We start from the raw sequence: 16,283 nt of genomic DNA, 5'->3' as shown, positions 1-16,283 counted from the left end.
ATAAAGTTAAGAGTTTTCATTGTAAGGCAAACAAAAAATCTACAGGGAACAATAGGTTTGTTCATTTGTGTTTTCACCTATGAAATATTCACTGAGGAAAGAACAAACACGCAAACAAACATGCTGCTAGCATATGGCTAGCACTGAATAAGACAACTCTGTACTTTCAGAAAGACTATAGTTTAGTGCAGTTAGAAGTAAAGGACAGCTATAATACATGGCAGAATAACATAATTGTAACAGACATACAAGCCAAGTGGGATAGGATTGCAACCACAGAATCATCAAATTCCAACTGAGTTGCATTGCATAATCTTTATTGAGGTAATGACATTTGAGCTAATATTTGGTGGCTGTAGCGATACCTCTACAGCTGGAGACTTAAAAGTGTATCAACTCAGGGAAGAGTCATGAACCCACATGGTGTGTTTTATTAACTTTGTGTAATATACTCATAAAAAGATTTGCTGGGGATTTGCAATACATGGTGAGAATAAATTATTGGGTAGAACCAGATTAAGGGAGGTGTTGAACTTGTGAATAGAGAAAGTCAAGTGAAGAGTCATTTACATGCTATATTTCTGCAAAGGTAAAAATTCTTTTCTACATAGTCATTATCTAGTGTTTAGATAAGTATCACAGTAAGCACTTTTTGTTGCGCATCTCATTTTTAATATATAGTAGACATTTGAGTAATTTTTTTTTTACCTGAGCAGGATTAACCAAATTCAAATTGCCAACATGGTATATAAGACCAACAGTCTTTTATGTTGACTATTTAATCTCAAGACAGAATACATTTTGTGCTGCTGGATACAACCCATGTGAGCATTCAGTATGAGTTGGACCGTCTTCCTCATCTTTTGAAAATTATTTTGCATAATGGCATTTCCCAAAAGATAGTGTTACTTGATTTATCAGCCTGTTTGAGCTTCTAAGAAGAAAACGTTCATAAAATATTATTTTTAATAAATAATCATTAAAATAGTCAAGGACTAAAATTATGCCTTAGGCTGCTTGTGCCTATTAATTTGTATCCATTAAATTAGAGGAAAATTAACACTGAAAAGATTCTATTTTAATGATAGATAAGAGATAATCTACTGCCGACTTTATGCTTTTGTGGCCCCTGAGCAATGTTTACTTCATACCAATGGGTACAGTGTTGGCCAGGACACAATTCTGGCTACAGAAACTCATCTGAAAACATTTTGTTTGATACATAAATAAGTGGATACTCTGCTCATTAATTTGTTTTTAGAACATTATTATTCTACTCCAAACTATTTGATTAGGCTCATTTTTAGCACATGCTTGCTTTATTTTGCTTTTTTTAAGTTAATTTTTATTGGAGTGTAGTTGCTTTACAATGTTGTGTTAGTTTCCACTGTACAGCTAATTGCTTTTCTTAAATTATTAGAGAAATTAACTCAATTAGAGATATTGGTAGAAATAAAATTTTAATGCCTCCAGTATTCTAAGATACTTGGCACCATGTCTAGCACATAATAAGGGCTCAGTATTACTCAGATACTGTTATTATTCTGCTTCAATAATTTTAGCTTTAAATTTTTCTTAAATACGTTGAACAATGGATAAAAATTATGTAAATGGTAAAAATGGGTGAAAGTGAAAAATGCTAGGAATAGGACTATTCAAGAAAGTGTTACAGATGAAATATTTTATATTGTTTTTAACAGCAAACTAGTTTGAGGTTCAGATTTACTTAGGAATTGCTTATGCCTTTATGAGCATGTGTCGCAACTGGTGATTAGTTTACTCTTGTATCACACAGTCTGTTACTCCTGTGAAGCTAAATTCCCTTCTTGAGTCTCCTAGTCACATGAAAAATTGTATGCTCAAGTTGGAAAAAATGGCCTTGGAACAAACATTTCAGAGTTTTATTCAAATCTGATCATTTTCCTTTGATGTTCTTTCTTGTAGCGTGTGGGAAAGGTAAGTTTCATACGGAATGTTAGTAAAAAATACATATATAGGAGGGAAAACTTTTTTTTTTTAAATATCTTTATTGGAGTATAATTACTTTACAATGGTGTGCTAGTTGCTGCTTTATAACAAAGTGAGTCAGCTATACGTATACATATGTTCCCATATCTCTTCCCTCTTGGGTCTCCCTATCCCACCCTCCCTATCCCACCCCTCTAGGTGGTCACAAAGCACTGAGCTGATCTCCCTGTGCTATGCGGCTGCTTCCCACTAGCTATCTGTTTTACGTTTGGTTGTGTATATTTGTCCATGCCACTCTCTCACTTCGTCCCAGCTTACCCTTCCCCCTCCCCATGTCTGTTATTTGTAGTGAGGTGGATGGACCTAGAGTCTATCATACAGAGTGAAGTAAGTCAGAAAGAGAAAAACAAATACCGTATGCTAATACATATATATAGGGAAACTGTTTTTATATCACATTCTGGAAGTCATGCCTGACTGCATCTTATTTTCAAGAGTGAGCAATAATTAAAGGTTACACTTGTGGAGTCCCTGCGGTATCAGACGGCTTCAACTGAAAATGCTCTCATGTTTCAGTGCCAGCGTTCACTCTTCCCACAGCACAGCTGGCTACACTACTGCTACTTGGCCTAGTTTATTTCTCTTCCTGTCACTTCTCTCTGAGCATCTTTGACCCCATTCTCTTTTACTCTGTTGCAGTCACTACAGCTGCTGGAGTTTCACCGTTGTTTGTTCTGACCTTTTTTCAGTTCTGACAATGGAAGGAAGGGCAGCTGGCATTGTTCTCTCTTACTGATACAGAACTGTTTTGTGTTGGAGTGGGGATGGGAAAGGAGGGGAGAGAGGAAAGAATTAGAGGAGAACAGAATAGTTTATTCCTTTTTAAAATTTTTTTGTAATTGAAGCGTAGTTGATTTACAATATTGTGTTAGTTTCAGGTTGTAAAGCAACTATACCCAGTTAAAAAGATAGTTTATTCCTTTTATGATTTTCCACCATTGTTTCTCCAGTGTAACAGTTTGAAGTAGCAGCTCCCAGGAGTAGCAATAAGGTTTCAAATTAAGAAGATGATACATGTTAAAGTAATATGGGCAGTAACTCCAGATTTCTAATCTTAATGTGTAGTGGTGGTTTCTTTACCTGGTTTTAGACACTGATGTCACTTCTTCATGTTTTAATTTTCCCTTCTAACGTGATGAGGAAGAATTTTGTTTCTCATCTTCAGGCATTTAAAACCAGGGATGACAGTGTCTCACAGGGAAGGCTCCTGAAAGATTAGAGATTTAAAATCAGGTAGCATTATGACCAGGAGTTTTAATGGGATGACGTAAGAAGCATAGAAAAGACAAAAACGAACAAACAAAAAACTGTGGATGACTTCAGACATTTTTCTGGTTTCACTATATTGTCATCCCTTTTTAAATACACTATTGAATCTTTTTTTTTTTACTTTCAAATTTAAAAAATTAACAATTTTTAAGGTTACTTTCCATTTACAGTTATTACAAAATATTGATTATATCCCCTATGACGTACAGTACACCCCTGAGCCTATCTTACACCAATGGTTTGTGCCTCTCACTTCCCCACCCCTATGTTGCCTCTCCCCACTGGTAACCACTAGTTTGTTCTCTATATCTGTGAGTCTGCTTCTTTTTGGTTATATTCACTAGTTTGTTGTATTTTTTACATTCCACACATAAGTGACATCATAGAATATTTGTCTTTCTCTGTCTGACTTATTTCACTTAGCATAATGCCTTCCAAGTCCATCAGTGTTGCTGAAAATGGCAAAATTTCATTCTCTTTATGGCTGAGTACTATTCTATTATATATATACACCACATCCAGTCAGCTGTTGATGGACACTTAGGTTTCTTCCATATCTTGGCAACTGTAAATAATGGTGCTATGAACATTGGGGTGCATGTATCTTTTCGAATTCCTTTTTGGTTTTTTTGGATATATACCTGGGAGTGGAATTGCTGGGTTGTTTTGTAGTTCTATTTTGAGTGTTTTGAGAAATCTCTGTGCAGTTTTCCAGAGTGGCTGCACCAATTTACATTCCCACCAACAGTGCACAGGGGTTCCCTTTTCTCCACACCCTCGCCAACATTTGTTATTTTTGTTCCTTTTGGTGATAGCCTTTCTGACAAGTGTGAGTTAATATCTCATTGTGGTTTTGATTTGCAGTTCCCTAATGACTAGAGACGTTGAGCATCTTTTCACGTGCCTGTTGGCCACCTGCATGTCTTCTTTGGAAAATTATCTATTCAATTCTTCTGCCCATTTTTTAATGTGGTTGCTTTTTGTTTGTTTGTTTTGATGTTGAGTTGTATGAACTATTTTTATATGTTGTATATTAATCCCTAATCGGTCATATCATTTGCAAATTAAAACACCATGAGTCTGACTTCATTCATCTAAATAACATGTTTTTAAAACATGTAGGTAAATTATAATAACTAGGGACCTCCCTGGTGGTCCAGTGGTTAAGACTTCATCTTCCAGTGCAGGTGGTGAGGGTTTGATCCCTGGTTGGGGAGCTAAGATCCCACAGGCCTTGCAGCCAAAAAACCAAACATAAAACAGAAGCAGTATTGTAACAAATGCAATAACGACTTTAAAAAGTGGTCCACATCAAAAAAATATTTTAAAAAATCCTAATAACTAGGATACATCAAGAATTTTAGGAAAACAGAGTAGTAAGTGACAATGCCCTGAAAAGTTGAGAACCTAACAGCTTATGATGTCATTTTAAGCAGGACCTGCCATTTACTCTCCACTAATGTGAGCAAAACAAAGAGACTAACGTCTTTTGAGTAAATACTACTTTCAGAATTACGTCAGATAGAAGAAAAATTATCCCAGAAAAAATAGTAAGAGAGACATCAGGCTAACATTGAATTGACCTAATCCTATTCAACAAATGGCTCAATGAACAAGTTGGATGTGCTGTGTACAGCTAACGCATCTTGGGACCATTAGGATATTTTGTAATTTAAGATCACAAGTTCTTCCATGACTAAGCTGAAATTCCTTTATGAATGTCATTATTAGTTTGTAATTCTCCAATTAACATTTTTCCCTCAAAATTCTTACTATATAACACATATCTGGGTTCTCTATCATAAAATTGTATGAGAACAAAGACATATTTAAGGTACTTTGGAGAAGAAAATTTCAGTTCTAGGGTTAGCCATCCTTTTAATCCAATAATACATGACCTTATTGCTATACGATGGGGATTTAACAGATTGAGAATGTCAGGTTTCACATTATTGTTTAACAGTGCCAAGCCTGGAGCTATTGTGTAAAAGCAAATCAAAAGCAATATGGAATTCACTTTAATCAACACAATGTAAACACTTGAACCAGTTTTAAAAAGCAAATTGAATTTACTGTGGAACTTGCCATTGGCCTGCTAATAAGTCTTTTCATATTTGAGAAAGAATGTCTGAAGGGGCATGTAAATATCTGTTCCTCCACACTGTGTACACTCAAATGTTTCTCTGCAATACAAGACAAGATATATAAGCCATATTACTGCTGCAAGTTGCTTCATTTTTGAGTCAAAATATAAAGTTCTTATCTTTGAAGTTATGTTTATATGTATGTTTAGCAAAAATACATATTCATTTTCAAAAAAGTACATGTGCACTTATGTATATAAACATATGTGTTGTGTGTATACATACACTACTGTGTTTGTGTGTGTGTGTACATGCCAGGCACTGTTCTAAGCAACGGAACATTTTTAGCTCGTTGAATACTCAAAATCTTCATACTGCCTGATTTTCTGTTCTATGTCATGCAGTTTCTTTAGAAATCTGTTCCAAGAAGAAGTTAACCTCTGTTAACTTATAATCAGCTTGTTTTATGAGACATTATGTCATCTTCTACATGAACACTTTCTCAGGCCGTGTAAAGTCTAATATATTTTAAAATCTTGTGACGACTAGTCTTGTGACGAAATTTCCAATGCTAAGGTTATGGCCTACTTCAGTGATTATGTTGTTAAGGTGTCTGCTGACTTTCATTGCCCTGTTTTATATCTGTTTTGTAATGTCTTTAGAGATAAGCAAATGTAACTGAATTATAAACTATATATTTAACCAGAATGCCTTAAATATCATGATATTTAATGCATTTGTGGATTATGTGTAATTTCCCTCTCAAAATATTTATCTAAAAATCTTCACTTACCTGAATGATAAATAACTTTTTAATGTAGCCAGTTTCCTTCAGAGAATGTATATCTTTTATTTTATACCATGTTTAAATATAATTAGATCCATATGTTAACATTGTATGTAATATAAATATATTAAATATGTATATTTGAATACATATTAAATAGTGGGGAGTTCAGAATACGAGAGGGATAAAAATTGCTAGAAATAATACCCTTTTATAAAAACTGATATTCATTGCTACAGCTTTAAAGTCTACCATCTTTAATTATTTCTTTGCACATATGTTAATTAACATCCAAGTAGTCTTCTATTTTTCTAATAATTTTGTTCTCTCAAATGATAATAAAGAGAATCCTCTGGTAGCCCTAATGATAGGTTAGAATATACTTTTATGCAACTTTTTCTTTTTTGGCTACCTCTCTATTAATTTAATTTCTATAGGTATGATGATCTTGAGTTCTACTTAGGAGAACTAAGTACTTTATATATATAAAACATTATGTGCCATGTACTACTTAAAATGTGTGATAATCATTTTATTTTTCAAATTCTCTAATTCACCATGTGGTGTATTTTCTAGATGAGGAAGTCAAAGCAAATGAGGAAGTAACTTTGCTTGCCATCTACCTGAAATAGCAGGGTGTATAAGTGAATTAGAAGGCAAAGTTGTTCTCTTATATATCTGCAACTAATTACCCACAGTTGTTTAATAATGTCACTGTTTATTGTTTATCATGTAAAAACCACAGCCAGTCATTTGTGTGAAGAATTCTCAAAATCGAGTCGCTTCCTGACAATAGTAGGCTTAGAATTTCTATATGAAGAGAAGCTTAGGTCTTGGCAATCTGGCTAAGAGGAAGTTAGGTTTTCTTGATGTTTGCTTAGTAAGCAGTCTGTTACACTAACACTGAGTGGTGTCCAGCATGGTCCTAATGTTCCTCCTCTTCTGTTTCACTCACCTTGTAGTCTGTTCCCACATTGAAACAGATCAGGTCTCTCTCTATCATAAATAAAGTAGGGTACAGGGGAAAGTGTATGGCTTTTGAAGACAGTTCATGAAGGGCATTATGGCTCTGCCTTGCTCTCTTGGATCACTTATTATGGAGAAAGCCAACTGCCAGCATATGGGGACACTTAAGCAGCCTTGGGGTGAGTCCCAGAAGTAAACTGAAACCTCTTGCCAACAGCTGGCACCAAATTCCCAGCCATTCAAGTGAACCTGCATGGAAGTGGATCTTCCAGCCCAAGTCAAGCCTGCAGATGACTGAAGCCTCGTGAGAAAGCCCAAGCCAGAGCGCGCCCTCTGGCCAAAAAACCTCCGTAAAGACATAAATGCTTTTTGTTGTTTTAAGCCGCTGAGTTTGAGATACTTTCTTACTCATCATGTTATAACCACTGCAGACAATATGCTTACTTGGTTTGGCATTGGAAGGAAAGATGGGTACCATTTTCATTTGTTTCATGCAATAGCTTAACTCTTTGACATGGGAATAATTCTTTTAAAAAAATTATTGAGGTATAGTTGATTTACAATCTTGTGTTGAATGTCTTCTGTACAGCAAAGTGACTCAGTTATATATATATATATATATACACACACACACATATATATATATATATATATATAACTGTTTCCATGTCTTGGCTATTGTAAATAGTGCTGTTATGAACATAGGGATGCATGTATCTTTTCAAATTATAGTTTTGTCTGGGTATATGCACAGTAGTGGGATGGCAACTCTATTTTTAGTTTTTTGAGGAACCTCCATACTGTTTTCCATAGTGGCTTCAACAATTTACAAACCCACCAACAGTGTAAGAGGGTTCCTTTTTCTCCAAACCCTCTCCAGCATTTATTATTTGTAGATTTTTAAAAGATAGCTATTCTGACTGGTGTGAGGTGGTACCTCATTGTTGCTTTGATTTGCATTACTCTAATACTTAGTGTTGATGAATATCTTTCAATGTGCCTATTGGCCATCTGTATGTCTTCTTTGAAGACATATCTATTTAGGTCTTCTGTCCATTTTTTGATTGGCTTGTTTGTTTTTTTGTTATTGAGTTATAGGAGCTGTTTGTATAGTTTGCACATTAAGCCCTTGATGGTTGCATCATTTGCAGATATTTTCTCCCAGTCCGTAGGTTGTCTTTTTGTTTTGTGGTTTCCTTTGCTGTGCAAAGCTTATAAGTTTGATTAGGTCCATTTGTTTATTTTTGCTTTTATTTCTATTGCTTTGTGGGATGGACCTAAGAAAACATCGTTATGATTTATGTTGGGGAATGATTTGCCTATGTTTTCTGTTAGGAGTTTTATGATGTCTTGTCTTGTATTTAAGTCTCAAAGCCATTTTGAGTTTATTTTCATGTATGGTGTGAAGGTGTGTTCTAACCTCAGCAATTTACATTTGGCTGTCCACCTTTCGCAACACCACTTGCTGAAGACACTGTCTTTTCTCCATTGTAGATTTTTGCCTCCTTTGTCGAAGATTAATTGTCCATAGGTGTATAAGCTTATTTCTGGGCTCTTTATTCTCTTCCATTCATCTGTATGTTTTTGTGCCAGTACCATGCTGTTTTGATTACTGTAGCTTTGTAGTATTGTCTGAAGTCTAGGAGGGTTATGCCTCCAGTTTTGTTCTTTTTGCTCACGATTGCTTTGGCAATTCTGGGTCTTTTAGTGTTCCATATACATTTTAGGAGTATTTGCTCTAGTCCTGTGAAATATGTCATAGGTTTTTTTTAATAGGTATTGCATTAAATCTGTAGATTGCTTTGGGTAATATAGCCATTTTAACAATATTAATTCTTCCAATCCAAGAGCACTGGATATCTTTCCATTTCTTTAAATCACCTTCAATTCCCTTTATCTGTTTTTATAGTTCTCAGCATATAAGTCTTTCACCTCCTTGGTGAGGTTCATTCCTAATTATTTTATTTTATTTTGATGTGATTGTAAAAGGGATTGTTTGTTTACATTCTCTTTCTGATATTTCATTGTTAGTGTAAAGAAATGAAACCGATTTCTGTATGTTAGTCTTGTATCCTGCTACCTTGTTGAATTCATTTATCAGTTCTAGTATTTTGTGTGGAGTCTTTAGGTTTTTCTGTATATATTATCACATTACCTGTGTATAATGACAGTTCTACCTCTTGACGTGGGAATAATTCTTACATTGTCTTGGTTTCAGTCTGACTCACTTTGTCACCAGGAGTAGACTCTCTCTCTTTGGTTAAGTATAGGGTATTTAAAAATGGATGTGAATGTTGAACTGGCAATGTGAAGCAGTCAGAGATGTATCTGCATTCAGAACCTAGAAACCAACTTTACATAGACAACAGCTGAGACTCTTGCTTCTCCCATGTGTTGCATAGGTCTTGCTCCTGTTCACATCTAATTGAATCCTAATCTGCATGATCACAAATTATCACAGCCCTAATTCTATGTCATGGTGCCTTTTGCTATGCATTCTTACAATTCCAGTTCTCTGTACTCTTGGCTTTCTAACATGATTTCTTGATTCAAATTACACCCCCAAAAGAATATTATTATCCTATGTCATCACTTCATAGAATTTAAAACCATGGAGTCATCTCTAGTTTCAGGTTGTATGATTTAATGTAAGCTTGGCACTATAGCCTAATCAGATAATTCTAGACACTAGGTTGGGCATCTGTAGTCCTGGGAGAATCGTCTTCAGTCAGTGCTAAAAGAGTGGCAGTTTCACTTAAAAGTGGCTTTGAATTTGGCATATGGCAGGCAGTGTATTTGGCATATCTTATATAGTTTCCATCCCCAAAATAGTATGTTTTAATGTCTCATTTCCTTCTCCATATGTACATTCAAAGAAATTTCAACTACCATGACACAAACCACACATTTTTTCAGATACATTAAATTTTTATCTATATTTTCTTTTGCCGTTGCCCTTTTTCATTTGCCTTCTGAAGTTAAGTCAATTTTTTAAGTTCAAATGGAGCAGCAGTCAATAAGACATCTAGCTAAAATGTTACACTTACATAAATGTAGCTTATCAAAAAATGTTTTGCACTGGTTCCAACCTTACACTTTCAGACAAAGACAAGGATGAGCAAAAAACGTATTTAGTTGAAAGGCCAAGCATTTACACATGAGTAGCCAAGGAAAATAGCTGTTCAGTGTTACAGCATGCTGCTCTGTAGTTAACTATGTAATTGCTTTTGCTTATGTAATATTCACCCTCCACATGTGTTTTCTCATAGAGACAGCATACTTAATATGGCATCCATCATTTGAATATAATTGCAAGTCCCTAATTTACAAAATAAAGCAATTTATGAAAAGAGCATTAATAGAAGTTCTGGATGTCTACACATCTGTTCCATTGAATGACATTTTCATTATAAGACATGTTATCTTCAAAAAGAAATTTACATTTCAGTTAAGTTGTGGATAAGTATTGAATACTGGAGGTCTGTAACTTTGAGGTTTTCATTATCTAATTATAAATGAAAGCTTTCAGGACAGATAATGTAGGTATGGTACATTATGGAAGGCCACAGATGTTTCATAGGATCTCATATGTAGAGAAAAAGAGTCATTTAACCCAACTCCTGGTTCTAGACTAGCTATAGATAAAAGCTAAGTTGGATCTTGAAGGACAATTATGGTCAAGTTAGGTGAAGAATTTTGGTGAGGCTCTTCATGCAAATGTAATACATGTGTAACAATGAAGAGATTCAAAATAACTTGATGTTTGGAATGTGACTTTAGGATGACACAGGCATATCATGGAAGACCATATGTGCTATGCTAAAGATTTTGGGCTTCACACACACACACACACACACACACACACAGATACATGCATTATGTTTTTAAGCAAATGAGTGGCATCATCAAGCCTGCATTTATTATAGGTTGCTGTTTATGTTTTATGAAGAATAAATTAATGTGACAAAATAGTTATTCTAATCTATAAGCAGCTATTAAAAATGTAAAAATTATCAAAGTTACATCCCAATAGATAAGCGATTAAGTATATAAATAGAGGAAAGTTTTATTTATATATGTGCAAGCAGAGTCAATATAATTTAAAAGCAAACTAATATATGTAAGAGATAATACTTATTCACACTTGGTAAGCCTGCACACACATGCCTGCTCATACACACATACACATTAATAGTCCACCTTGAGAGGGGTGGGATGAATACTTTCCTGGACAGCTGATGGTGCTGACAGCAACCTTTTGGAAATCCACCTGGCAATAGGTGTCAATGGCTTTAAACATAGCCAGGTGTCTTGTAGAGCTGTATGCTAATGGAAAAAAGTAGCTAGAAAGAGGGTCATTGCAGTGCACACACACATGTACACGTACGTATACATGCATACATCTGTATGACTGATCAACCAAAAATATTTATTGAGTCTCCATCACTTATACTAGTCTTTGATTTAGGTACTAGGTTTAAGTTGACAAACAATGAACAATTGTATTTTTAAAAAGTAGAAATCCATATGATGGAATAGTGCACAGTGATTAAGATTAGACTAGCCAGGTTATGATAAATGAATTTTTATCTGTCACATATTTATATATTGTGTCAGAAGCTCCCCCTTTCATGTACACATTTATGTAAAAATTTTAAAAAATAATGAAAAGTCATATAAGGAAAATAGACTTGGTTATTTTACCTGTGTAATTGAATTCAAAGTATTTTTTTAATGTAATGCACATTCTGACTGTATAATAAATATATAAAACATATTCTAAACAGACAATAACAATACATGACATTTTTTAATTAAGTATTTTCAAAATAAATTTTATCTTTATAAGATTTATTCTCTTGATCTAGGGATAATATAGTGTCCCATCTAGTGTATTTTTAGTGAACATTACACTTGATTTCCTGTATTTTTTATATTTTAGTAAATCATTGATATACTTTGAGGCTATTGTAAATGAAATCTTCTATTGTATCTTCTGATTCTTACATAAGAATATAGAATTTGGGGTATTTATCTTATGTCTTGTCGCCTAACTGAATTCTCTTGTGAGTTTTATGTGTCATTTTAATTTAACCTTTGTGACTCATTTTAGCTTCAAATTTTGATTATTTTATTTACAAGTTTACAGTGCTTATATAATTTATATTTGTTTCTGGGCTTAATAAAGTGTTTGCTTTGTCCAAATAAATTTCTAGTTAATTTTTAACATTTAACAAACACATTTATATTAATATAAAATATGCCTCTACTCTTAGTTTGCCAGGTTACTAAGAGTATATTACACTTAGTAATATGTGATACATTTCATCAGATTACGTTTTTAAATTTAAATTATATTTGTCATTCTCATTTGATATTCTAATATATTATATCAGATGAATTGATTTCTTAACTAAATTTCTACCAAATCCTTTTTTCATTCCAAGAGGATTCCTGTCTATGATCAAACTTTTAATATCCTGGTGAATTTCACTTGCATTTTATTTGTCGTTTTTGTCATTAGTGAAAGTATCCTGTAATTCTCTTTGCTTTGCTATTATTATCACTTATTGGCATCCCTTTTGCTGACTTTACAAACTGAATGGGAACGTTTCCATCTTGATCTATATTCTAACAACACTGAATACAACTGGAATTATATAATTCTTGAAAGTAAGTACTTTTTATATAAGCCTTAGACTCTAAGAGCATCTTGGGAAGAAACTATTTTTGAAAGTGGTTTAATTAGCACCATGGTTATTTTTATTCAAATTTCTTCTTTACATTCAGTTTGGATATTTATAGTTCCTTGGAATTTTTATGATATAGATTATCAAATTTATTACCAAAATATTCTACATTAATTTAAAATTATCATAGCTACAAACATTTCTTCTTTCTTCCCTCTTTCCTGACTCCCCATCTCCTCCTCTTTCTACTCTTTTCCTCTCTCTCTCTCTCTCTCCCTCCCTCATATATTTTGTTCAGCGATGAATTAATTAAGCCTATGCATTATCTTTTGGCCAAAAGTCTTTGGGTCCACATATTGAATTTTATTTTTGCATTTTTGTTGTTTTATATGAATTATTATTATATTTTATTTTTAAATATTTAATTTGTTGAAGGATTTAGTGGGTTTAAATACTTGTAATACATTTTCATATTTGCTTTATTGTTGTCAGAAAATGTCTTAACAGTTTATGGTTATTGGAATATACTTACAGAATACAGAAAGACTTTCTATTTTCCAGTTACTTTGTGACTACTCTTGATTATCTTTCAAGAAAACTTGAAAACACTTCCTGTTTTTGTTACAGAACATTCATTATGAAAACACTAATTTAGTCATAATAATTGTATTATTGAACTTTGTGGTTTTTCCCTTCATTTTTCAAATACCGAAGGTGATGAGTTAAAGCAGAATATGATGGTTGGTTTATAAATTTTGTATCTAGTCCTAATAATTTTGCTTCATATTTTAATACTATGTTTTTAGTTTATATAATTTTAAATTCATTATATAGTGCTTTGAATTTTACTTTATCTGGTATTAATATTACAAACCATGTATTTTTGGTACTTTCTCATAAATGATTGGACGTCTTAAAAATATCTGTCGTTAGTCCTTTAAGATAGCAGTGTTTGCGAATTCCCTGGCGGCCCGGTGGTTAGGACTCTGTGCTCTCAATGCTGAGGGGCCGGGTTCAATCCCTGGTCAGGGAACTAAGATCCCACAAGTGGCAGGACGAAATAATAAGAATAATAATAAAATAGCAGTGCTTTGACATACCCGCTAGGGTTTGTACATGCTTTTCCTATGTCTGGGAGTCCGATTCCTACAACCCCGCCTGGGTTCCTCTTCATGTTTCAGACTTCACCTTCACCATCACCATTAAGGACGTTTCCCCTAGTTTCACTGATCATGCCTAATCCACTCATTAAAAGCATTCACATTACTGTGTTCCTTTCTTTCATAACATATTAAATTTGTAATTTTGAAATTACATGATTTGAATCCAGTTTTTTTTTTTTTCCCCCCTCAACTAGTGTATAAACTCGATTAGCACAGAGCCTGGGTCTGTTTTATTCTGTGTATGGTAGCGCTGAATACAATGCCTGGCACACGATTGGCACACCATATTCCATCGGTGGAGATATGAGTAAACATAGGTCTACTTGCCTTTGTTTATAAGCCGGAAAAATAAAATTAGTCTAATCATGGCTCCATCTTTCATGAGCGTATAGAAGAAAATTTAATCTCCTGTGTACCATGTAATATAAAAGACTTTCTTGACCTTGTCAGGGTCAAATTCTCCAGCTGTATCTTCTATCAGTTTTGCCCTCCAAATATAGCCAATCACTTAAATTTCGCTGAATACGTTATAACGTGTCCCATTGATATACCTTGAACATCTCATGCCTCTTGCGCCCGGCATCCCCTTGTAAGCTTGGGTGGCGTCATCTTGCTTGCACATCAGCAGCCCAATGAAGTGGTCCCTCCACTGCCCAGCTTCTGCCCCTTGAAGGTGACTATCCCGTCCTGTCGCTTGCCACCGAACCTGATATTTGTTTCTCTAATTGCACTTATTACATATGCTTATAATCATTTTTAGCATGGTTCTCTCCTTTCTCAGGTCCATGTTCTCTCCTTGTGACTAGGATCTGTCCTTTTACATATTCATTGCAAGCACACCATAGGCAACAAGAGCAGCAGCACAAAATGTGCCCAAGGGATGCAAGTACCATGAATGCATATTTGAATAAGTATTGCTAAAGAATTAAAAATGCCAAGAATCTCAAAAAAACGCTTACTCTACAAAAAAGGATTTTTTATACTATGGTAGGTGCTGAAAACTGCATGACTGGGACCTCCACCCTCCAGCTAGGAGTGCTAGATTCCAGTCTTTGCTACACTGACGATCAGGGTTTAGTTTTTAAAAAGTGATTATGTTTAATATGGTTAACATATGCAGGAAGTAATTAGATGTGGATGAGCTGTTCCTTTAGTTACATTTTCTTTTTGCCAGTATTATTCTGCTTTGAAAGTATATAAGTACACCTGAAACTAATAGAATTGTAAATCAACTATACTTCAAAAAAAGAGAAATTATATAGAATTAGATGAATTTGGATTAGTAAAGGAATCAGGCATTTTGTTGAGAATATTTTTAATTGGTATTTTTCTTTATTTCTGTCTTAATATTTTAACTCTATGTTGATTTAGTCCCTATACAGTATTTAATAAACCTATTGTCCAGGAATAATTTAATATGAAGCATTATTGTGCATTGAAATAAACAAGATATATTTAGATATATTTTATTATGCTGGCTTAAAAAGTGAAAGCATATACTACTTAAAAATAGGCTATTTCTGCATTCAAAATCCTGTATTTACAAGAACTCATCTTGCTCAGGAATATTACATATTATGTTGAAGCATTACTTACAACTAATGAGAATTCTAAAATTATAACTGTTACAATTAGTAACTTTTAACTAAGCTGTCAAATAAATAGTCTTTACTAATGTGTGTTCTAAAGATATATTTTATTAAAATTAACTTAAATATACCATTATTTTCAGTGATACATAAATTTTTTTTTGTCTATTAACAAAAATCTTTATTCCGAAGAATTGGCTATTTCAAGACATGAATAGAACATGATTATACTCCCAGCATTTTCCTGTTTTATTAATATAGATTGTTGAGTTCATCCTCACTCTTTTTATGTGCATGTTCTGCCTTAGAGATTGTGACCTCTTTAATAGTTATTTATATTACTATGTAATTGAATCACTCTTGACTCATTTTTCTTTTTCTCCTTTTTCTTTTAAACATGCTGCAGTAGCTAACATATTATGGAGAGAAGAAGGTAGTAAATTCCATTATTTTTTATATTATTGTGATTATTTTGCTTAACTTTTAGATGTATTGACTATCAGTTCTCATAATTGCCTTATTCATTTTTATTTTGACTCAGTATTTCTATTTGATCATAAATCAGTATTCTTCTGTAAACTGCTACCATTAAACATAGTTATAACTCCTCATCAGCTTGATTTATTTTTGGTATATAATCAGGAAGTTATATTATATATGGAAATGCTTTTAAGAGTATAAAATTAAAATTAGTCAAATAAATGAAA

The 16,283-nt window shown here is 33.6% G+C and overlaps 1 protein-coding gene across 3 annotated transcripts in view; it reads left to right on the top strand.

Moving 5' to 3' along the window:
• FSTL5 (follistatin like 5) overlaps positions 1 to 16,283 on the top strand; it is a 656,124-nt gene that overhangs the window by 547,267 nt on the left and 92,574 nt on the right. For 2 of the 3 annotated variants that reach the window (XM_065877718.1, XM_065877719.1), the window contains exon 10: positions 15,983 to 16,009. The exons of the other annotated variant lie outside the window; for it this stretch is intronic. In XM_065877718.1, coding sequence (XP_065733790.1) covers positions 15,983 to 16,009 — 27 coding nt within the window. The remainder of the gene's footprint in view (positions 1 to 15,982; positions 16,010 to 16,283) is intronic. 3 annotated transcript variants of the gene reach the window in all.

The sequence above is a fragment of the Phocoena phocoena genome, chromosome 5 (assembly GCF_963924675.1).
Source record: "Phocoena phocoena chromosome 5, mPhoPho1.1, whole genome shotgun sequence".
Lineage (NCBI taxonomy): Eukaryota > Metazoa > Chordata > Mammalia > Artiodactyla > Phocoenidae > Phocoena > Phocoena phocoena.
The sequence above is the reverse complement of the archived record's forward strand: the minus strand, read 5'-3'. Positions and strand labels throughout refer to the sequence as shown.